The 24,101-nt window shown below is 37.6% G+C and overlaps 1 protein-coding gene across 2 annotated transcripts in view; it reads left to right on the top strand.

The window, feature by feature from the left end:
- Positions 1-3,201: 3,201 nt before the first annotated feature.
- Positions 3,202-24,101, top strand: part of runx1t1 (RUNX1 partner transcriptional co-repressor 1) — a 44,947-nt gene continuing 24,047 nt past the window's right edge. For both annotated transcript variants that reach the window (XM_087787926.1, XM_087787924.1), the window contains exon 1: positions 3,202-3,543. In XM_087787926.1, the coding sequence (XP_087644052.1) occupies positions 3,516-3,543 (28 nt within the window). In that variant the 5' untranslated portion in view covers positions 3,202-3,515. The remainder of the gene's footprint in view (positions 3,544-24,101) is intronic.

The following is a 24,101-nucleotide window of genomic DNA, read 5'->3' as shown; positions in this document are numbered from 1 at the left end:
GACACAATCAATGGTACCGAACATCAGAGAATGATGCAAATATTTTCTTGTCCGTAGCCATGCAAACAAATTACCAAAAAAAAAACAAGACCATGTCATTTTATAGATTACATACCTTTTTGTAGCTGCTAGCCATATGTGTTTAAATATTATTTTTCAGTTCGACAATGTTTTGGAGATACAATTTGGATACTTTTTCATTTGGATTATCTTGTGTGTATTTGGAATAATATATTAAAAACTTGAATTTTCCAAGAAAAACATAACTTTGCGTTTGAGTCTACACATAATCTAGATTTTATACCTGCTAATTGGTTACTAATCTAACTAAATGTGTTTAATTATATTTTTTGTTACGTTAAAGTTACATTCCTTTGTGTTGGCTCTTGTTCTACTATAGATATATCTATAATTGAGGGGTGGCTACTCTTGATAACTGACGTCCAATCACCCAATCCAACCTGTCTGGCCTTCTGCACATAATCCCCCGACTTGCTTCCTTCGTTTCTCCACCTCCATCCACCGAGAGTTAATATTCTACCTCTCAGCCCTCTCAGCACTGAGGGGAGCAGCGCCTTCAGTCGCTCTGTTCCCAAACTCTGGAACTCTGCCACCCAACCTATGAAACGGCAACTCTCTCCCCTTTTTTAAATCTAATATATAAACTCACATAGTCCGTCTTCCCTACCAACCATAACACCTTTTTTAATCTTTTTAAAATTAGTTTGTATTATATTGTGTGATTCTATTGTCATATATGGTTCATTGTTTTATCCCAAAAGTGTCCTTATGAGCTCTGAAAGGCATCATTATTATTATTAGTGGAGAGCAGGAGAGACAGTGTACTTATATTTCCTGAAGCTATTCTCGGGATAAAAAAGAAATAAAGAAATGGAGAAATATAACATTGAGCTGTTGCAGTAAATTGCCACTAATAACATCATCTTCTCCCCTACTGAGATTCTATTTACACAACATAAAGCAGCTCCATGGGACTTCCGTGAAAATCAGACTGTTTCATCCACTCTGGAAAAGAAACGTTGGGTCACAAATGTAATCGCAGTGTTGTATGGTCACATAAATTGACAGACCGCGTCCACCTCTGAAAGTCTGACTGTTGGCTTGAGTCGAGTAAAGCTTTTTAGCAAGGACATACTATTTTGCAAATAAGCAGTAATAATCTCGCCTTTAAAAGACTACAGGGTTAGTTGCCAAATTGTTGCTTCAGTTTTTTATTGTTTGATGATTGATGACCTCGTAGGCAAATAAAGGGTTTTTACCGGAATCGTAATGATTGTGATTCGTCAATGTCTGCATATTTGAGTTTTTTGTTTGTGTTGTTTAATTCTCTGACATTCAGTTGAGGTATTTTAGGATTATTGATCAGTAAATCATTTTTCATATATTTTCAGAAATATTGGTGAGTTTAAAAATATGTTATCCTTGCCTTATCCTCTGTTTTGACAGAAATATGGGTGTGGTTATTTTATGCTTTTAAGTTTACAGCTTATATGTGTTAAATTAATTAAAGAGGATCGAAGTTCTGAACCTGTCCTCCAATAAAATTTGTTCTGTTTTTCAAATTCAACTACATGTGAAACATGAAGATGCCTTACATTTAAAATCAGTGGTTCTAGCAGCACTCATGAGACATTTTCTCAAAATCATTTTGTTTTTTTATTAACTATTATCTGGAATTAATGTGTTTGCATTAATCTCTACCCACTGACATAAATTCTACTAATTCAAGTGTCTCATTCGACGAGCTAGATAAGCGGGGCTTTGAACGAGCAAAAGTAAGAAGTTTATCAATTATGACGATTGCAATTGAAACACATACACCATCTGGATGGAATAAAGTCTAACAAATATGTTTATTTAAAATTTGATTTACTGCATCTATACATATACATCATTTTTAATATTTGGTCCCTGATCAAACAGTTAGAGAGTTGATGAAATCTGCACAGAAATTTTGAGTAAAGTTGCATCCTCGACATAAATATGAATACCAGTTCAGAAAGGACTATAGGTGTATAGTAGCAGTGTTTATTAGCTAGGTATAATTTATAGGATGGTTTGAACAGCTATGATGCATGACTTGTTCAACAATACACTTCAAGTGGTCGGGCTGTTGTCACCAAGTTGTAAATGTAGCTTTTTCTCAGCTTTCACAGACTGTGCCGGCAAGATGACTTCCATATGGTCTGTAGAAAGTCTTAGACTTTGGTGAGAGCAGCCAAGCTCCCTCTTTCTTGCTCCGTTGCTGAGAATAGTGAGTAAATGCTGATGTGGTCATAGTGTAATGTGTAACAATAAAAAAAAACAACCTGTGTAAGTCCATGATGTCATTGTGGTTATTAACTTATCACTCTAAGATTGTTTACTTTTCAGATCTACATCAGCTTCAATTTGAATAAATACGCTTTTATACTCAGACTATGGATCAGACCTGGGCAAAGTGTGGCCCGGGGGCCACATGCGGCCCTTGGACTGTAATGTCAAAGTATGATCATGTATAAATGGTTCTAATGCACTAACAAATGTATTTTGTATTTAATATTAATTTACATTTTCACATAACACTTCCCTCCTTTTTGTGTGTAATTTTTTGAGTATATATTAATCCCCCAAAACATTTTTTATAAGTTAGTTGAAGAAATGTTTTGAAAAAAACTCATCAATACAAGAATAGAATTGCAGCTTATTTAGCTTAATAAAAGTCACGGCCTATTGACGCACGTCCTTTTATTTTTAGGGATTTTTTCGTCTTTCTTTTTGCTTGACGGCCCCTTTCAACATTCACAGAATTGAATGTGGCCCTTGAAGAAATTTAATTGCCCACCCCTGCTATAGATTATGCTTCCCATCTTAAAGCTTCATTTTAAACAATATATTTCAGTTTATGTGGAGTCTCAGGGTTCACAGGGCAGCATGTAGTTAATTTAATGTCAAATGTGTTTCATGTTGTAACTTGTCTTTTGTTTGTGATTTTCAGGTGTTGCTTCACCAACCCTCCAGACACCACCTGTGACAGCCACCTGAACCCCAACTTAAGGACACCCAGATGCTACAAGATGACCAGTCGCCTCCTCCTGGCTCTGGTCCCGCCCACCGCCACCTGGCTACGATGCGCACCGCCGACTGCAGGCAAAGATCTGCTGCTCCTCATCCTCATCCTCGTCCTCATCCTCATCCTCTCAGCCACAGAGAAGCAGGCAGTCGCTCAGACCCCACGAGCGTGTTCGATCCGCGTCGTGTCGGGAGCGAGCAGCAGTGACGCGAGCATCGAAGGATTCTGACAGCCGGACCCTGCGCTCCATCTCTCTATGCGTTTCCACAGAGAAGTGACTCTCCTTCTCATTCATCCAGACCGGCTTTCTTTCTTGGGGGGACTCTGACTCCTGAGCATCTGGAGGTACCGGACAGACGCACGCACGCGGATCCTCGCGGGGACGCAGCGCGGAGCAGAACGCTCTGGGAATTACAAAGAACCCCGCAAACCAACGGACCGCATGGTTGGAATTTCTGCCTCCATTCAGTGTAAGCTCCATTCTCAATTCTAACTTTAAGGGAACCTACCACAGATTCCTCTGGAAAATCGCGCTGCGGTTTTTTTTGGTTAAACATTAGTGCTTTTGTCCGGAGAGCTGCAGCACTCCAGATGTGCAGAGGCAGACACTGGAGCAGAGAGACGATCCATTCACACATTCTTTTTCATTATTGAAATGTAGGTAAATGACAAGTTACATATGCTTACTGTGAAAGACGAGGTCGACACGCTTTTTATAAGTGTATCTCCTTAGACCCTTTAAGGTTTATTATCGAAATTCATTTTAAATATAAGTTTAAATACATGTTTAACTTTAATACACCGCAAAGTGTGGGGAATGTTTATTGTTCCTGTTTATAGTTATTTAATGATGTTTATTAGGTCAATTGTGTCATTGTTGGTGATGATAATGCTTGTGGACACGAAGCTTATAAATTCGTCATTATTGTAAGTGGAACTAAAACAAATACATCAGAACCCGAAACAGTTTTAGGAGGAAAGTGCTCCTGCATTTCCATCAGATAAATCTCTTTAGAACACAGGATGGATGAGGGTGTGACATTCTGCTGGGATGTCTGTAAATGCTTAAATAATCTCAGAATGAAATGCCAAACTCTCTTTTGTAAAATATAATAAGTAAGGTTCTTCAAAAAACATACTTATTGTGAAATGATTGATTCTTTCACACCTGTAGATGAAAATAACTCCTAATACAAGGTTGTTTTGAATCAATCCTAACATGTGTGAACTTTAATTTGGGCAGTAAACAAAAAAAAAAACATGGCACATGTATGTTCTCAGTGTAAGAAGCATAGTGAAAGGCACACACGTCGACTGATGCAGGCAGAGCAACGATCACTTCTTTTTGCTGGTTGTCGTGTGTGTTACCAGTCCAATCCTCTTTTGATTGTTTTTCACACATAAACACACTCACGACTACAATGAGTGAATCTACACTCTCGTACCCATGTTAAACCACATCACTACACCCTAAGGTGCTTTGACACACTTAGCAAGAAATACAAATCCCTCAAACAGCTCCTACTTGAGCTCAGTCTTTTAATCGTGTTTGTTATTTTAAGAAGTCTAAATATACTACCTACTAAATGAAAATCCCCTTCAATTTAAAACAATTCCAATGTATAACAGAGTTGATCGGACACTACCATTCAGAAAAAAATGTATTGTGGATGGAAACTGAAACTGACTTGTTTTTTTTGTTGATTGATTATTTTTTTAAACCATATCTCATATCTATGGATGAATGATGAAACTATTATTATTGTGATTTTCTTCTTAAATATGTCATTCTTTTTTCAATGTTTCCGTGGGTTTCTTCTCTAATACTGTAAATAATACATATTACAATAACATTTATTTCTTTGTGATCGTTAAGATAAATTGATGAAGCCACTGTTAAGATAACAAAAAATAAAAGAATAAATTAAAATAAAATGAAAAGGTTTTATTTAGTTACATAATTACAGTCGTAAAAAAAAACATAGCATCAAACATTTACTGCAAAATACTTTAAAAACCGCTGCAAAAACTTAACATTTCTGTTTATTAGTTATTAATAAATCACACAAACTTTAGTGCAGAGTAAACAATAGGCACTTTTAGCATTTTAGCCTTAGAGTTTTCATTTCCTGCTCCTCTCTGTCAGCTTCTGTCGAGCCTGACGCCATTGAGCGCAACAGGTCTGAGCCGAGTGTTTACGTCTCTCCACTTGTTCTGCTCTGCTATTCTCATGAGTCGAAAATAAAATGAACATAAAATTAAACAAATTTGAACTAGGAAAATAACATTAAACAAAACATTGTGATCATATCACAAATGCAGTCGTTTCGGCCCAAACCATATCTGTTGTCAACAAAGTTCAAAGGATACATCACACCAATGCCTTCCTAGAGAAGCTGTGCCAAGTAACATGACACAACAGTAAACTTTTTAATTTTTTATTTGCTACTTTAAGGGAGACACTTATCCACTTCACGTTTTTCTGAAAAGTAACAATGCGTTTGAATAAAAAATGTTTTTTCGCTATTAAAGAAGAGAAAGTATGGATGCGTAGATTAAACTATTCATCTGTGAGAGATATGGTTTGGTGTCTCAGTGTGCCCTTTAAGGAGATAACCGGTTGAAAATAATTATATTTGGTTCTAATCCAGTTACAGAGCCCTCCGCACTCATTCAGCTGTGTCTTAAATTTGAACAAAATGGCATCAGAATTTGTCCAAGCACTCATGACCTTGTCAATCGATTCAATCACCGATGGTTATCAGCATCAGGACCAATCTCTGCACTGGTCGTTCATCACTCATGAAAGACCAGCGACACTAGCGAACGGACTGAGAGTTATTTGTGAGAGCGAGTGTGTCTCACACTTCCTTCCTTTTCTGTCTTTGTCTTTAAAGCGGCTGTCAAACTTGTTGCCGCTGTAATATTGGAGACAAAGGCAACTAATGTATTGATTTATATGTCTCTAAAATAGATGTTTGAAAAAAAAAACTCTTGAAATATTTACATTTACTTGGAAAGTTGGTGAGTCAGAAAAGTTGGTTGTGTTAGCCTTCAGTTGACATGTTTGTATTTGCTTCTACAAAAATCAGACTTACATAGTGTCAAAGAAAAATGGGATTTTACTATTGTGGGACTAGCAAGCAGACTTTTCCAATTTTTGTTAGACTTGGTAGAAGTTTGTTAATTAACTTTCAAACTCATACACACAAGATTCTTCTGTCCGTCCCTCATTCTCTGTTTCTCTGTTTATCCTACTGTTTATTTTCCTGCCTCCATCTGGAGTCTGCTGATATTGTAATCGCCCTAATGCACATTGCATTGCATCTCTCTCTCTGTCTCACGTTCTCACACACACATACCTTTTCTTATTCCAGCAGATAAGCCTCTGGATGTGATTCGTGAGTGCACACACACACAGGTGACGAAGGAACACAAAGGGACACACTCCAGTGTGTGTGTTTCTGCTCCATTCTTGAGTCACAGCTTATTTTGGGCTGATGTGGCGCAGACAAGGCAAGACGTTGCCTAATATTGGTCGATCCTCCACTTTCACATGTGTATTTAGAGATTGATGAACATATATGAGGAAGGCTTGGGGCAACCATGTGTCCAGTTTTGTGATGTCCAAACATTTAAATTTGAGCCTGTTGATTTAATATGAGCAGCTATAGGCTTATGAACATCAATCCTTTTTTACGTTTCAACTGAATCTTGGTATGAATGATGATGCAGTTACACGTGCAGATGAGTGATAACTCAAACAATTTCTATAAATGTGTTTTAACAATCTGGTGGTGGGAAAAATATCCTCAAAAGCTGTACAATGAGAGAGGAAAAGGAAATAAATTAGGAAGCAGATGATGTGGGTGAGCAATATATGCAGCCAGTGGAGCTACTTTTATCCCAAAATATGGAATCGTGAGTGTGTGCTTGTATATGAATTAGACTGACAATGACATGATGGCTAATCCACGTATGCAGCATTAATACTCACAGTCTCGTATCTTCATTCCTGTAACCACAAACAAACATAAAGACACACAGACTCTACTGGACTAAAATACCAATACTAGTTTCTTCATTACTTACAAAATACAAGTCTTTTTACTGCCTTTATTGTTATGTTGTGTTGATGATATGACTATAAGCAGCTAAATGTTGGGCTTCTTGTTATTTTTTCAATGGTCAATTGTGAATCTTATAAAAGTAACCTTTCTGTCGTCAAGGCAACAAATGATGGCAAGTCATAACTACTTTTAGCTACCAAATACTTAAATTGGACATTCATGGCGTAATTAACAGATAATTATGAATAGGATTTTTTTCTCACACAATAAGTTAAAATACACTCTAATACAACAAGAGAAAAATGCTACATGCATATACTATTCATAATAAATTTTAATTAAACATCCTCCTGTTAATAAATTAACCATATTATCTGACAACATTCCCATTTTTTTTGTCCTCCCATCAATAACACTGTCCTCTATATAGTGGTGACCCCAGCTGCTCTTATAGATTTTCAATTGACAGCTTTTTCATGAAAGCATCTGTTCTTTCCCTCTGTCGCTCAGTCACCATATGGACGCATCATCCACTAGTGCAGGCTTCAAAGTGAAGTATATCACATGTCTCTATGGTAACCAGACTATATAATGTGTATTTATACTGTATATATGTTGGTTTCACATGTAGAGGAAGTATTCCCACGCTGCTGTCTGTTGGACAATAAAGTTTGACATCTACGCATGAAACTGGACTCATGCGTTAGATCTTTTACGGCTCCTGCTACTCGTAGGCATGTGTGTGTTTTACATGATAATGGCATTTCGGGAAGATTCCTGTATCCTTAAACAGAACCAGATTGGGATATAGTCCGGCAAACAGTGTGACATAGCCACGCCATAGCAGTGGGAACAGCTCTCACAGAGCCATAAAAGTCCAGGACGGAGCATAAATCCATTTTACCTTGTAAGCACAGAATATTCTTTTGCAGATGTTTCATCTGGTTGAAGGTAATTTCTTGCCAACCTGTCTTTTCTACTCCCCCAATGTCTGTTTATCAACATCTGTTTTTTGGTGCAACTGGGAAACAAGTAACCTTTATAAGCCAAGGGTTCCCAGTTGGCCCTCTGCTTGTGCTATTTACCGCTGCGTTTTCTCAGTGCACACACATTTGGCCATGTGCTAACCATTATAATGTCGTTTCACTCAGAAAATGTCAAGTTAGAAATATTTCTTTTGTTATTTTTCATTCTCCTATTCCATGACGAGAAACGGTTTCTGCATTTTGGCTTCAAGCCTCCCTAATGGGAGGTGAAAGGACTGCATGGATGATGCTGTGACAGGAAAGCGACTTCTATTCCGATGAAAGTTTCTGCCCCTTTTATGCACTAAATAAATGATGCATTTCATCTGTTCTGTCATCATCAACACTATGCTCAGGAGCGGTAGAATCAGATCAAATCTTTAAATGAAGAAAAATGATGTATAGAATTATATATAGATATATGATTTGAAAATTGAGTGAAATACCCAAAAACTGTATTCCGCCCCTCACAGAAAGCATTACAGAGGCCTGCAATACCACACCCACAGACTCAGGAGGGCTGCGTTAATCCATTGTTTAAGTTGAAGTGAGCAACAACTAAATAGCTATAAATAGCAGGTGCTCTGCTCCCAGCAACAATATATATAATAATATATAGACTGCCTAAAGTGGACAGAGCCACATGTAAATCTAGATGTCAATTTACGTGAACACAATCATTTTAATTAGAAAGGTTTATATGCACTGATCAGAACTACAGAGAACCTGAAGGGTAAAAATAGACTTGTATACATGAAATCAGGAAAATACATCCTGTCTGTGTAACTATTTTGACAGACGCTGGTGGTTCTGTCGTTGAAGCAGCAGTACTTAAGTTGAAAGATTGGTTGTTGTCTCCCTGTGTAACAACAGTTTAACTGCAATGTTATGGAGCCGCTACTGCTTTACTGTCAGATACTGGATGTACATGCTCATGTTGTGTAAGTTTCTCATTGTTGTCCTGTAAGGCCAAAGTTCACATGGAACCACTGTCTCCCAAAACTGTAAAGCAGTTTGTTGGTCATGTGGAGAGTCTCGGGTTGGTTTCCTGGTAATGGCAGCATCTTTTATATTCTCTTTGCTGGAGCCAAAATGCATTCAATAAGTGACTTGTCTTATTCATGTTGTGTACGCTGTGCAACGCAAATTCTTTGGCTTTTAAATAGAAAGCTAAATGAGTCCTGAGCCTGATGTAGGCGCTGTGGCAGTTTTTTGTATTAATCATGAACATTCATTATTCTTTCGACTTAATGACCCATAGGGTCCCTCATCCTCCACCAATAACTGACTAACTCTTTTCCCAGAGTTGACCGCCTGACCATCGCTGAAAAACATCCTAATGTTAGAGAGGAGGCATTCTTCCTAAACATGTGTTAGAGCTGCACAACATTAAGACACATTCCTTACCCTCAGATGCCATCCTGACATCATTGACCGGAGATGCACCCAGCCCTCATCCCAAGGTTCCTCCTGGTTCCATTTCTGGTTCCTGACTAGCAGAGCTATCTATGAACGTCCAGTGGTTCCTCTCATTCTGAAAAGCCATTGTGTGCAGATTCGGGCTGGGCAGCGGGGGAAGCCGGTAACGGCCTGGTTCCTGTTGCGCACTTTGGCACTGTTAACAGTCCTTCATAACAACTTTGAAGCAGATTTTTTTGAGGAAAAAATACCTTTGTGTTCAGTGTGCATATGCGTGCACATTAACTGGAAATAATATAATATAATAAACAGAGGAAAAATGAAATTACTTAATTATTAAAAGCTTTTGCTTTTCTATTTATATATAGTTTGACATCAAGTACTTGATTCAGTTTGCATCATTTAATGTTGCATACATTTGCGGGCTCAGGGTAGAAATAGAGTTATCAAACACATCATTTTTGATGTTGCTTTCCAGATGCTTTCCTTTTGAAATATCTCTACTACATCCATGTTTATTTCAAACATCTCATGTGCTGCTTCTTCTCTCTCCTGTCACCATTTCTCTAGTGGATGTCAGACGTGCTGCTGCGTGTATTGTTGCCACAAATCAAGCACTTTTCTTGTCACACTCATCTTGTGTCTGCCGTCTTGTACAAGTAGAAATGTGTGCTGCTCTTGCCTCTCTTCAGTCTCCACTGACAGCCACCTCTCCACTTTATCATTCCCAAACAGATCAGATTGGAAGTGGGCCAAGTCACTCATAGTCGGATAAATGAAAGGAGTCAGTAAGTGAGGATTTATAGAGCTGCTGGAGGGTGCTGGAGCCTAAATGAAATAAAGTGCATCTCAATTGAGATCATGTGGTTTATTTAACGTCTCTTTTTTGCCAGCTCCACAGGGAGCAGCAACTACTGTTTCCTTTTAAAGAGGGTGGATAAACCATAATAATCATGACAAAGGATGACCACAAATTTCCCTTGGACAGTTTCTTTTACAAGAAGAACTACATACTAGACAAGTGACTACTGTATTTTCATGACTATGAGGTGCACTTAAAAGCATTTTATTTATTTTTTTTAAAGGAGAATATACTGTAATGTTGCTGATGTTGTGTGAAGGACTCAAGAAGTAGAAAGAGTTATAATTTGTGTTCTTCGGTTTAAACAACACACAGATCACCATCAAAACACACAACTCACTAGATCTGGAAGCTCAACTTTGACCACATTATTCGCACAATACGAACGCATGTAACCATGACTGTAAACACCTGACACTTAACTAAAGAACTTCAGCCGCTAGATATTGATGTTCAAAGGTAAAGTGTGTGTTGTGAGGGAGCAGTATATGACAAAACGTGAAGACACATTCACAGTGACAGGGAGACAGTGCCTGGCATCCGTGGACTGCAAGGTAACAGCACTGACACTGACTTGGATGATGAAGGGAGGGATTCTGGCAACCGTAATCGCCAAACTTTGAAACTCAGACACTGAAGATGAAGAATTTGAGGGATTTGTGGATGAGGAATGGAATGAAAAAAAAGGTGTATTGTGTCGTATTTAAAGTGTCAAAACCATACAATTTTGACAGTTATTTTGAAATTGTTACAACTGAACAAGGTTCAAAGCTATTGTGAACGCATTCAATAAAGTTTAACTGACTGACTTATCTGACTTTTTTGAGCCACGTTTTATATGGCTGAGGTATGAAAAGGACGCAAACATAACTGAGAGGGGATTTCAGATGAAACAAAGCTTGATGGAGAAGGAATATGATGAGGTCTATGGAAGAGCTCACTATGGGGGGTTGGTGTTCAAGGATCAGCTGCTACAGGACCTCAGAAGTTGAGGTCTTTCGGATTCACGGTCTGTATAATGTCATTCAGAGGTTTGTCTCTTCCCAGTTTGGATAGAGAGGAAGCGGGCCAGTTAAATCTGCAAGTTTGTTCGCTCTTTCACTCACATATGCTGCATAAAAATGTCAAATGTCAAATGTTGTGTGCATGCTGTTTGTTCTGGATAATCACTGTCAATATGCAACTTTCTCTTCACTTTGATCTAATGTTTATGATCATTTAAAAACAAAAATCCTTCATGTGACACTCATCGACAAAGATATGCTCTTTTTGGTGCTAGGCAATTAGTTCAGCTCCAACATTTGTGTGTGTGCGTGTGTGTGTGTGTGTTTGTGTGTGTGTGTGTGTGTGTGTAGGGTACAATCCTTGACAAACACACCTCGGCCTCTTCAAAACAGTCATTGGTTGGTGCTCCCTTGGATGTTTTCTGCGGGGACAATACTGTAACATGCTGAAAGCTGTAATAGGTCCATTATGAATAGAGCACCAGTCGGCTGAGGAGAGGAAAGGCCCGCGGGAGTACGGGGGAGGAGAGCTGGAGGAGAGGAGGAGGAGAGGAGGAGCAGGCAGAGGAGAGAGTCCAGATGGCTGGGGACCCGCTGCACACATGGGGACTCTCTCGCTCCTTTTCCTCCTTTTCTCGCCACCTTTTGGACTTTTGCTTTCAACATTATTACCTTTTATCACCCACACCAGAATAAGGACTTACAAACACATAATTATGATGCAGGGAAACTCTTACAATCCCTGAAACTACTGAGCATATTTAGATATATAACAACTGTTTTACAACCAAAAATAACAATCTATATACATGCTTCCTTGTTTATCATGGTTGACTTAATTAAATAAAGGAGTGCATTCCCTTAAGCCTGGAAGTATTACATTTAATTGTTTTTTTTTCACACTACACTACAATCTGATACTGTATTGTTTGTCAACGGGTACTGATAAACTCTTAATGAATAAATTAATATGTTTTTTTTTCAGATTGCATTAAAGGTTGAGAGAGTTAAGAATATTTTCCAATCAAAAATGATAAAATAATAATAACCAAAACAGATGTCATTGAAGCAGTCTATTTATTCAATGTTTTTCTCACTCTTGTTTTGCTGATAAAACCGTTGACTGGTTCTGCTCAAGGTTTCTGCCTGTTAAAATTGTTTTTTTCCTCGCCACTTCTTCGTTGTGATTCTCTGGGATCTGTTTTTCTTTTCTCTAATATGGCCTTATTTAAACTTTAAATTGTCTTGAGACCAGTCTGTTTTGATTTGACACTGAATTGAAAAAATAATTATTCAGCACCCAAAGACCGCAGTAGTCTAATGTCTAGAAATTATTGGTGTATACTAGTGAAACTATCCAATGTATCTTACAACGTCAAAGTAAACATCACAAAGTAAAAAAGAAGACATCCATCTTCATCCATCAATCTTATTGCCTTTCATTAATGCAATTGACAATTTCACAAAACGGCAAATGATAATTGATGTACGTAGATGCAGCTTTGCAGGATGTATAGGAAGGAAGGAATGTTGGTCATTTTCACACCGCTTCTGTTTTTATTAACTTTCTTTTGGACATGTGCGACTATGTTTGATATGTGCAATCGAGACTCTGTTTCTGGCAAGTTACATCAGAATGCTCTTGAGCTGAGGCCGTCATTGACTGATCCTGCTTGCAGAGAAAAACAAGAAAGAGAGTGGAAGTCACAGAGACAAAGGGTACTGGAGCTCATTTCTTTTTTTCTCTGGCAGTGAACTGCTGCCAGAATTGAACTTAATTTATCTTTCCATCCACTTCCATCTGTAACCGCGTCTTTGACTTTGCTCCTCTGTGCTTTTGTGCTTCTTTAAAATTTAATTTCTCATTTTGCTCATTGAGATTCTCAACATCTTTCTCAACATGAAAATGATTCATTTAAATAGTTCAGTCTAATGCTTACTGCTCTCTGGTCAAGATTTACACCAGCGATGTATAATGAACACTGAGTAAGGAGCTTTGTCATCTGAGACTCAGAAGTGCAAATTACCTCAATATCTAAAAGCCAAGAAATTAAAGTCATTAAAAATATTTAAAACAAAGGTGAATTAATTTAAGAGAAACACCAAAATAACAAATAATGGCATCTGACAATTCACATAGTTCAAGATATTTTGTTTAAAATGCCATCAAAAGTACATGCTGATGCCAGGAGTATTCACTGCGACTCTGAGAAAATGAATGAATACACACACATGCAAAAAAATAAAATAAGTACTGATTATTTACTGCTCTTTTTCATTTTTGTTTGCATATACCTGGGTTGATTTGGTTAGTAAAAGTACAAAAATATTGTAAAAATCAATTTAATCAGTGAGAAATGAAGCTCCTAAATGTGCAGTAAACATTGATAGGTATAATAATTGGACATTGTGGAATGGTCTCTTTTACTGTGTCCAACTTCACGTTGAAAATAAATCCTATTGGCATTGAGAGATCTTGGTCCGTTAAACCTGTCACACTTTAACTCTGGAAACAAAGATTAAGTAACTTTAAATAACAAATCCCTGATTAAGAAAAAATATGTAAAATATATAAACCCACATTGGCTTGTAAAATGTAACATGAACTCAGGGACAACGTGTATTGATGTTAAAAATAAGCATTGAGATGAAGCCATGTTAATCAGATAAATGAAATCATTGTCTCACGCACACAAAGATTACATTTGTCTGCTAGGCTGACAGTCCGCACACATAGCATAGATTGATCCGGTATTGTGTAGAAAGAGAGGGAAGTGATAGAGGAATTTAAAAAAATCATTTAGGAGGACAACTTGAAAGGAAGTGGACAAGTGGAAGTAGACAGCAAAAACCACAGCATGAATCAATACAATGCATTAGTTTTCTCCAAGATCAATTCACGGTCAGAGATGAAGGAACATATGTTTCCCTTTTAGTTTGATGAGTTTGAGTGTTAAACAGCTGTAGTCCCAGCTTGATAATGTAGTTACTGTCTTTACAGTCACAAAACACAAATTATACAAATATGCACTTTTCCTGTTTGACTACGAAGAGGTCCAGGGAAGAATCTGGGATATAAAATAAAATCAATGTTGGTCAAAGATTACTTTAAAATTTCGGAATAAAGGACAATTTTGTTAAAAACAATTATTAATTAAACATTTGTCTGACTTATCAGATGACTCTGATGATCCATATTACATTTGCATATTTGAAATTGATTATAGTCCCCACAATGGTATGTTTAGAAGAAATAATGATATTTTTCGATAGTTTTCTGTTTTTCACCTCCTAGTCGCCTAGATCTCCTAGGAATGTGAGAACCTCAAACAGTGTTTCTAACACTGCATTCCTTTCACAGAAATTCTTCCTGTTATCTTTTATCTACAGGATTACTTCCAAAATCACAGTGTGTATTCTCTTACAGTTGTAAGATTGTACGGAGGATGTGTGGGTAGTATCTGGAAAAAATAACCAAATCTAAACGCAACGACCAAAGCAAAGTGTTCGCTAAACAGTCATGTATGGTAGGAATGTGTAATAATTAAAGAATGTCTAGAAAATAAAAAATTATCTACACAAAGGGGAAATCCAACAGAAGGAGAATAACGGCATGGGTGTTAGGCTATTCCACTCAAGAGAGTTCAGAGGGGCCAGAGAAACAGCAAACAGCTGCTCCAAATGGATTTTCTGTGTTTGTAATGAGACATCTTCTGCTGCCATGTGTTGATTTTGGGAGGCTTGAAGTGAGTCGGATGGGTAAAGTGGGTTGTATCGAAAGGCGTAGGAGCGAAGACTGTGTGACATATTTGCATTTAATTTCAAGGGAAAATGTACTTGTATTAGAAAAAATTGAATTGCTGAGATGAGTTTGGTCTCATACATCAGTTCAGTCTAATGAGGAATGCATATTCAGAATAGTGCTGCAGCTGAACTGAGTAGATGACAATACATGCTAATATGTGTGTTGTTTATCTCACACTAGAGGGTGTCGCTTTAGGCTATTGCCAGAAATGTGATAATGTAGGAAACAACTGTGAGTTGAAGAAACCATAGGCAAGGGCAACAAAAACTAAGTAGAGCAGAGGGAGAAGTCAGAGGCTGTGCACAGATGGTGAGCTGTCAGCAACCAACTGTGTTCACGTGTGTTGTCATATACATTCTGTGTTTGTGTCTGTAGTTTCTGTACAACTTGGTTTTCGTGCATGTGGAGTCTTCCCAGTACTTCCTTTCGCAGTGATGCATGTGTGTCCTCTGTGCTGAGAAGAGCTACAGTAGCTGTTCTCTCCAGATGGTGCTGGCAAACAGAACCTGCAAGGCTGGCAGAGTTGGCACAGCTACCAGCTCACAGTTGGCAGCACAGCTACCGTGCTCCCTCCCTTATGTAGCGGAGCGAGGTACCTGCTGCCAGCCATATAAGCTCACTAACTGACTGGCAGAGAATCCACCAACTTACTTACTCAGCCAATAAACTTTCTCTGCCTTTTCTTTCTTTGAAAGTCTCACCACTGGGCCCTGCTTGTCTTTGCCAGAGCCGCAAGAGTAATTATTCACAGAAATGTTATTTAGAAGTGAGTCGGCCTATATGTGTCAGAACCAGTTGTGATTGTTGGTGAGGCGTGACAGTGAAGTTTGAACGTAAAATGGTATTGAGTTATTTAAGGATGTCACACAACTGTTTCAGTGCTGTAAGCCAGCAAATTGTTATATTTAAATAAAAAATAGTTTTCCTGCTTGTTATTTTGAATTCAGGCACAAAAAACGTTTCACCTTCATTTTTCATACACTGCATACAAATGTTGGTAATGTGTGGCCAAGTGCCATCTCTAAGACACAGTAAAATAATGAAAAATATTATGATTTTTATATTGATTAATAGTATTCTCACCAGTTTAATTAAACGGAGGATGAAGTAACGGAGGGCACAATTCTATGAATTTAAAATAAAAAGGTCTTGACTCTGTGACTGAGGGTTATGACCGTAAGTGAATGGTTTTTGATTGATCCTCAATCACAAACCATTCCTCATTTGAACACACTGTAAGTTCTATGCTGGAGTCAAGCGTTCCATTTGTTCTCTGCTGATCTCCGCTACGGCAGGAAACTAATTGGCTGCTCAAGGTTGAAGGGTGCTGTTGTACATTCAAATTTTGAATTGTTTTCTTCAGTGGCAGCTGTGGTGAGTGTAATCTGGTGCAAATTAAGTTTCCTTAAACAAAATGAAAGCAAGTTACAGCATCAAACTGATTGTCACATGACCTCACATCACTCCGTGTTTGAAAGCACTTAACCAGCACACAGCTGCTTTCTAATTGATTCTATTGTTGCAGCAAAAGCTTTCATGTCTTAATTTCATGGTCGAATCATTAAAGAGTAATGTGTCTTAACACACTCGTATGATCACACTGATCTATAGGCTTCCACTGGCTGGCTGCCAGAGCTGGAATTATTCCAAACAAATGTTTCCTCTGCCAGGAGCAGAAAAGATACAAGCTGCAGAGGAATGGAGAAGCAGCGTGTTTCAGTTTGGGAGTGCAGCAGATGTTTAGAAGTGTGTGCTGCAGTTATAAAGAGGAAACCAAATGCAGATGTGGAGAAAGTGTGTTGCTGTCGGGAGCATATGTGCTGCGGCGTATTAGGTCAGAGTCAGTAGGCGAATGTGCGGGTGAGAGTTTTCTCAAGAGCATATGTGTGCTGACTTTGTGATGTGATGTGTCAATGTTTTGGGTCTGTGCGTAGGAAGGAGTATTTTGGTGACCCATCTGTGCAAGGCTATTGCGCTACTGTTACTCCAGGCACACACACACACACACACTCACATTCACTCGCATACATACACAGATTCGCACACAGAGCAATGTGCCACCCAAGCTGTTCACTAGCAGTCGCTGGCAACAGTCCAGCCTGAGTGGTGGCATCCATCTGTAGCACCGGAGCGCACACAGCTAGCCGAGCCATTGTGTTTGTGTGTGTGCGCACATTATTGTTTATCGTTGTTGGGATACTTTATTTCTCAATTACATCACAGTTGTAACTGATACACACAAAACTGTGGTAGAACATTATCTTATGTTTACTTCCCAAATTAAGATGGTTCTACGTCTACAGCAGTAATAAAATTGAATAATTAGAAAAAAACTTTTTTCTGTTTATCAAAAAATAAACTCATGGTGACCTGGAATGATCTTTGTACTGCTTTTTGCATTAAACAAGGTTGTATTTTATCCTTTGTAATACACAAACGTGATATTCAAAAAGCAATGCTGCAGAGACATAACAGCCACTGCTGCTCACCAGATGTGGCGAAACCTGCTCAGATACATCTTCACCAGGACAGGAGGTGTCACTGGAGGAGAGAGCAGAGGTGCTGGAGGTTCACTCTCTGTTTTCACAATCTGGTTTTACTTAGCAGAGGGCTGGAAGACATTTAACAAATTAGAATCTTTTTTTTTGCCAAAAGCTTTTTTGGTTGAATAATTAACCGTCTGTACTTTACAACACATGGGGTGATGTTCCCACCCTGGACCTGTCAGCCCCCCTTTTAACACCTCTTTTCTTTTTGTTTGATCATTTATCTTGCTAAAAGCAACGCAGTGGTTCAGCGGCTATAACTATCACCTCAGGACTAAAGTGTTCTGCGGCTCCCCGTTATTATCTCATGGTTTTAAAATGTCCGAAAACAGTTAAATCTGCCAGTGATGGTTGTTGAGAGCTAAAAACATTTGTCATTGCTGTTCGACGACTGCTCCATTGTACATGCATCAGCAAAGGTACACAAGTGGTTTCGGCATGCTTACACCTTTCACTTGATTTCACTGTATGACTGATTTGATAACTCTGCAAGCAGGCTGAACGGCTGATGATACCACAGGTACAAGGTACAGATTTTAAAAAAAGTGCGCCATGCAGTCAGGAACCTGTGGTTCTACTGGACACTGTAATGTGAAGGTCACAGTAACAGTAACAGCTTAGTAAGTTAACTTAGTTCATATGGATTTGACCATTAGGGCAGAGATATTTGTGGCAGACTGTTGACATCAGCAATGTGAACTTTTTATAATATCCTAACACTGAGAAATTGCCTCAAAAAGCTATTTAACTTTTTCTACATAGCTTGTTCCTTCATCAGAGCAGTCATTACTAAAGTGGAAGGTCAGACAAAAGAATCCAAACAGAAAAAAGAAGAAGAAAACAATGCATTAAGTTAAGGTAAAAGGTGTATCAGTACTCCTTGAGCTATGTAAGTGTCTTGTATTTGATGTTTAAATGAAGCACTATGAAACACGCTTTGCTTTCTTCATGCAAGGTATCCATGGAGCTATGATGAGCCAAACATGGTAGCTGGTCCATAGAGGGTGCTAGGGTGCTGGCCTCGGGCCAACTGGCCGTGTTATTTTTTCCTTTTTTATCTTTTTATTTATTCTGTCTATCAATAGTCAACATATCCTGTCTAGCTTTGCTTCTTTGAAGAGTCCAACAGTGCCTCTGGTTTCTGTAACTCAGCTAATCGTAGACCATTGCACAGAGAGTAAAATATTGCAGACGATTTTTGCCAGTTCAATGTTTTTAGTTTTCTTTGCAGTTTCTTTGTTTGGGTTTGTGATGAGTGTATAGAAAGTGTCTCTGATGCCCGTTCAGAGGGCAGGTTGTTGACAGTTTTCCTTTTGTTTTCTAACACTTGGTTAATTATGTATGATGTATGTAATATTATAATCTAAATTTGTTTGCATTTTCTACCTGAAAAAGGAGCATAATAAAAAATATTATTTATCTTCATTAGCTATTATTCGATTAAATTGTTGATTTTTACATGGAAAGATTATTGCACCAGTGAGGTAGTATCATCAGAATTTGATCGTTTAGTTTAATAATAGACTACTTAAAATGTCTGCCGTCCTCTCTCTGTTCTAATTTAACTTATGGGGCCAAACAGGCTACCCAATTAGGTGCCTTGATCTGATCTTTATCATGCTGAGAAATAAACCTGCAAACCAGCAGGACACTGGCTGGACACTTTGTTGTCTGTATTTCTTTACCTTCATTCTTATTTTAACCACTTTTTACATTTCTGTTTTTTATTAGATAAGTTGATGATACGTTCATTGATGCAATATATAGTTACGTTGATTGCAATCATATTACGAAAATGTAATTCCTCAACACTGTAACTTAAAGGACCTAAACAATACTTGTCTCGAAACACGTTTCCTATGTATCTAGTCGGGAGATGTACAACAAAGTTTAGCTAAAGATAGGAGGTACTTAGGTATGTTGGCTCTGTACTGAAGGGCTTGGTGTGAGGTGGAGATGGAGACTGCTCCATTTTTATGGTTATATTGTTTTGAGGAAAGAGGGTCACAGTCCATGGAAGAAGCGTGTTGTGTCACCAGGATTTGTATTAAAAACTAGAGATAGGTACCTCTCTCTCAAGTTTTACAAGCATTTAAAAAAGCAGATCTTCAGGATTTTACATATCTTAAGGCAGTTATTTGGTGTTTGTCACCTGACATGACTTACTATTAAGGATCAGTTTGAGGCAGAAGGAAAAAGTGGGATTTCCATGCCCAGTTGAGTTAAGTCATTAACTCATTTATAGATTTTCTGGGATTTCAGGGACTGATTGAAGTAAGTAGAAACAAAGAGCCAGAAGACAGTCTGGAAATCTTTCTTATGGAAAAATTAAACTGGATTTAGTTATCTCTGGTGGGTGACATGGTGCTGTCAGGACCACATGCCTTTCTTTCGGTTTTTGTCCCCAGTGTTGTTAAGCATCTATTTCAATGATAATCTCTAATCATTGCATCACCAATAAATGACTTATATTTGTGTCCCTCTTCACAGCTACTCTCTCTCTTACCATCTTATACTAAGACTGCAGGTCAAAGTATGGAATTCAGTTGTACAACATACAACGGGAGGGGTTTTGTTTTAACACATGGATAAAAACAGACATTACTGTAGATCTGTTTACCAGGAAAAGAAAGCAAGGAATTGGTAATGTTGTCTGCTGCATATGTTTAATTGTTTGGCTCCCTGTTGCTGTTTGTAAGTAAGTAATTTATATTTGTAGAGCGCTTTTCCAGACCAGGGTCACAAAAAAATAAAAACAAATTAAAAAATATATAAACTTAAAAGGTCAAGACAACACCGAGACAAACCTAGGAGTCTCAGAAAATCAAGCAAACACCTGCTGAATAAAAATGTCTTGAGATGTTTCTTGAAGGAGTCCGTAGACTCCATCAAGCTTAGAGCGAGAGGAAGATCATTGTGTTTGTAGGTGTGTGTGTGTGTGTGTGTACAGTCTATATCATTTAATATCTGTGTGCATGTGTATGGTGGTGAAACAGATGCTAAGACCTTTGTGTGCAATAGGAAATCTCCTTATGTCTTTGCTGGCTTTACAAAGTGTAAACACACGATGCTACATACAGCAAAGTGAAAATTGAAAGTGGCAAATGATGTTTTCACCTTAAGTCTCTCCCTCTCTCTCTCTCTCTAAAACATTTTTCTATTCATTATGGTCCACATGGAGTTATATATATATATATATATATATATATATATATATATATATATATATATATATATATATATATTTATATCACTGTGTATGAGTGTGAATCCTACAGAAGCATGTATTCCTCCACTCATGCACCTGTGTGTGTTTATGGGATTGCGGTAGGGCGTTGCATTCATACATCTTCTTGACAAGCGGGTGGAGTTTGATGGGACATGTGCTGTATAATGCTCCATCTGCCTGCAGATGTGTGTTGGTGCATGAGTGTGTGTGTGTGTCCAGGGAAGCGGAACGATGGATAGGGAGTCGGGGTTACTCCACTTGCATACTGATTGATTTCTCTTGTTTGTCTTTGTACTTGTGCAGAATTTCAATTTACTCACCTGTCCTTCAACACATTCATCCACACATTCGCTCTGTTTTTACCTCCACTCTTTCTCCAGCTGCACTCACCTCAAGAAAATATTCTGCATTCTATTACCTCCCTTCCTTGCTCTCCTCTGTCACAATGTTTTGGATGCGGGTGTGACTAGAACACAGAGGTCGCACCGATTCTCCCACAAAAAGCAAAACATTTTTAAATGGCCTTTAACAGGCCAACTCAGAGGGAGAAATAAAAGAAGTATGATGGGAAAACTGTTTTAATAATGAGATTATTTAAGGAGGCAAATTAATCTGTATTATTTATTGATTTTGGATATACTTGGACTTGGATTTTAATTCAATTAAATACATTAAAAACATGTTTAAAAAAATTATAATAAATAATGATGAATAATATTTGGGAAAATTGTGTTCAAAATCTTTGCCAGTCAAGAACACCAGGACTAAAATATGATTAACAAAAAAAGGATTTTCACAACAGCGTCTCACAATGACAAAAAAAAGCCAGGCAAATACAGGTACAATGTCTGCCTTTTTTGTCTAAAAATATCAGAGCTGTAACAATTGCTTCATTTGGCATCAGTTTCCCCTTCATTTGTTTGTGCCGAACAGGTTGTGTTTGTGTTTTTTTCAAAATTTGGGCATCTGTATGTCTACATGCTCACTTTATTTAATCCATAATAACTACTGTATGTTTCATATGTGACTGATGACAGAATTGTGTTTGCTTTGGTATTACTGTACACTTATTACAGCTATCAACTCTATTGTCATTTTGAGAAATTTTGTTTATTGGTGTAGTATTGTTGTTGTTAACACGTCCTTTCTGGCTAGAAAAAATAAGATGCATCAATCTCTGATAGCAAATGTTATCCTTAAATGTCCCCAATAATTTATAGGTACATTTTAAATATCTAGAATAATTGATCATTAAAATGAGATATTACTATAAAAAAAACTAAATAAAAAAGCAAGAAGTAAAACCTAAATGTAATGGTAATTATGCGAGAAGTATATTAATTAACTACTTCTGGAAATAATGGGATTTATTTTATAGAGCTACAAAAAAATACCTAATTAGGAAGTTAATTTATAGTAACGATTTAAAAGAGATCAGCAACTATTTAAAATAAAACTAAATAATGGTATGCATAAAAAATAAACCTAACAATAAACTTAACTTAAAAAAGGTGAATATAAATAAATATAATGTGGGTTTCATTAGAGTTTAGCTAGTAAAGTCTGTTAAAAAATGATACAAAATCATGAAAAATGTATTTAAATGATTCACTCTTAATAAGGTTCACCAGAAGCATTAACTAATGTTTGAAAACCTTAGAGCATAAATGCAATTACTTGTACTATGTATATAGAGGATACTTCTTAATCATTTCAAAAAGAATAGTTGAATAGTAGGGTTCCAGTGTCTACAAAGAAGATCAAATCAATCAAAGGATATGTCTCATGGTGATGGGATGTTCTTTTCTTCATAAATAATTCACAACTTCCAAGTTAGTCTGGTTATTAGAGCAAACAAATAATAACCAGATATGTGATGATGTAAAGTTATGATATCATTGAATGTTTGCTTTGTTTTGAGGATAAGAGAAGTGCTTCTTGTAAAATATTTAACTGTTTCTCTGGGAACTTGTTCTTTCCAGACATCTTTGGCTGCAACAGCCATGTTTTGGGAGAGTGATGTAACTGCATGCAACCCTCAGAAAAGGCGTGCATCCCAAGTCAGCAAGGGGATGAAATGTCTTTTCTTTGAGCTCGGGCGGGGAAGAAATAGAGTTGGCTAACACGAAGCACCACGCAAGGAACGATGATAACCGCTGATGTAAATATGAGGACATACCAGTGTGGCAGGTAGTTGTCTGAACATTTCTAGGATTTTCCATGTTATTCTGATATGAACTTTAAAAGTGGTTAAATAACCATGATTTTGATTTGTTTTCAAATGTTTAAAATGTGACAATTCAAAATGATCTTAATGTAAAACATGTCAAGTATGTAGCTATTAGCATGCACGATACATGGAAGGCAGCTTAGTTAAAAGAAAGCTATTGTTGCTTATATTCTTGGAAGATTGTTCCTTGAAATGTCTGTTAAACGGACACACAAGACCGGGGTTTTTTTTAACCTATAAAATAGGTAAGCAAAATATTAAAAAAGTCTATCTATCTATCCATCTATCCATCCATCTGTTAACGAATTTATGTTGCTTTTATAGTCTTATCAGAACAAACATGTAGTCATGCTTGCTGCGGCTCACAATGAGCTGGAATGAATGTGCCCAGTTATAGTTTCGTTTCTTGAGAAATTACATTTTGTGAATTAAGATACAGTGACCTCACCAAGATAGGTGAGCTGGTCTGCCCATGCAGGGTTTTATGCCACGCTCACTGACTCATACAGAAAAACTTTTTTTTTCTGGCTGCGTACAGCAACAAATGAACTCAACTGTTTGTATTCAAGTGTGTCATGCTCTGAGCTTTCCAATAAAAAGGCAGCAAGAAGAAGCGGAGAACATCAGTGGTTTGGGATGAGCCGTGAGAAGCGCCTCCACTCCTTGCTGGTGGTAAATCTGGATTCTGACTGTTTGTTATTCTAACACTTCTCTGTTCTCATTCCGAATGTCCGGGAGAAAATCCTTGATAGTATGTATATATCTATCTACAAATTTTGGTGAATTTTAAAATATTTCCGGTTTCCAACAGAATGGGTGTGGTTGTTGCATGAATCGT

This window comes from Callionymus lyra, chromosome 3, assembly GCF_982586985.1.
Source record: "Callionymus lyra chromosome 3, fCalLyr1.hap1.1, whole genome shotgun sequence".
In the NCBI taxonomy this organism is placed as follows: Eukaryota; Metazoa; Chordata; class Actinopteri; order Syngnathiformes; family Callionymidae; genus Callionymus; species Callionymus lyra.
The sequence above is the reverse complement of the archived record's forward strand: the minus strand, read 5'-3'. Positions and strand labels throughout refer to the sequence as shown.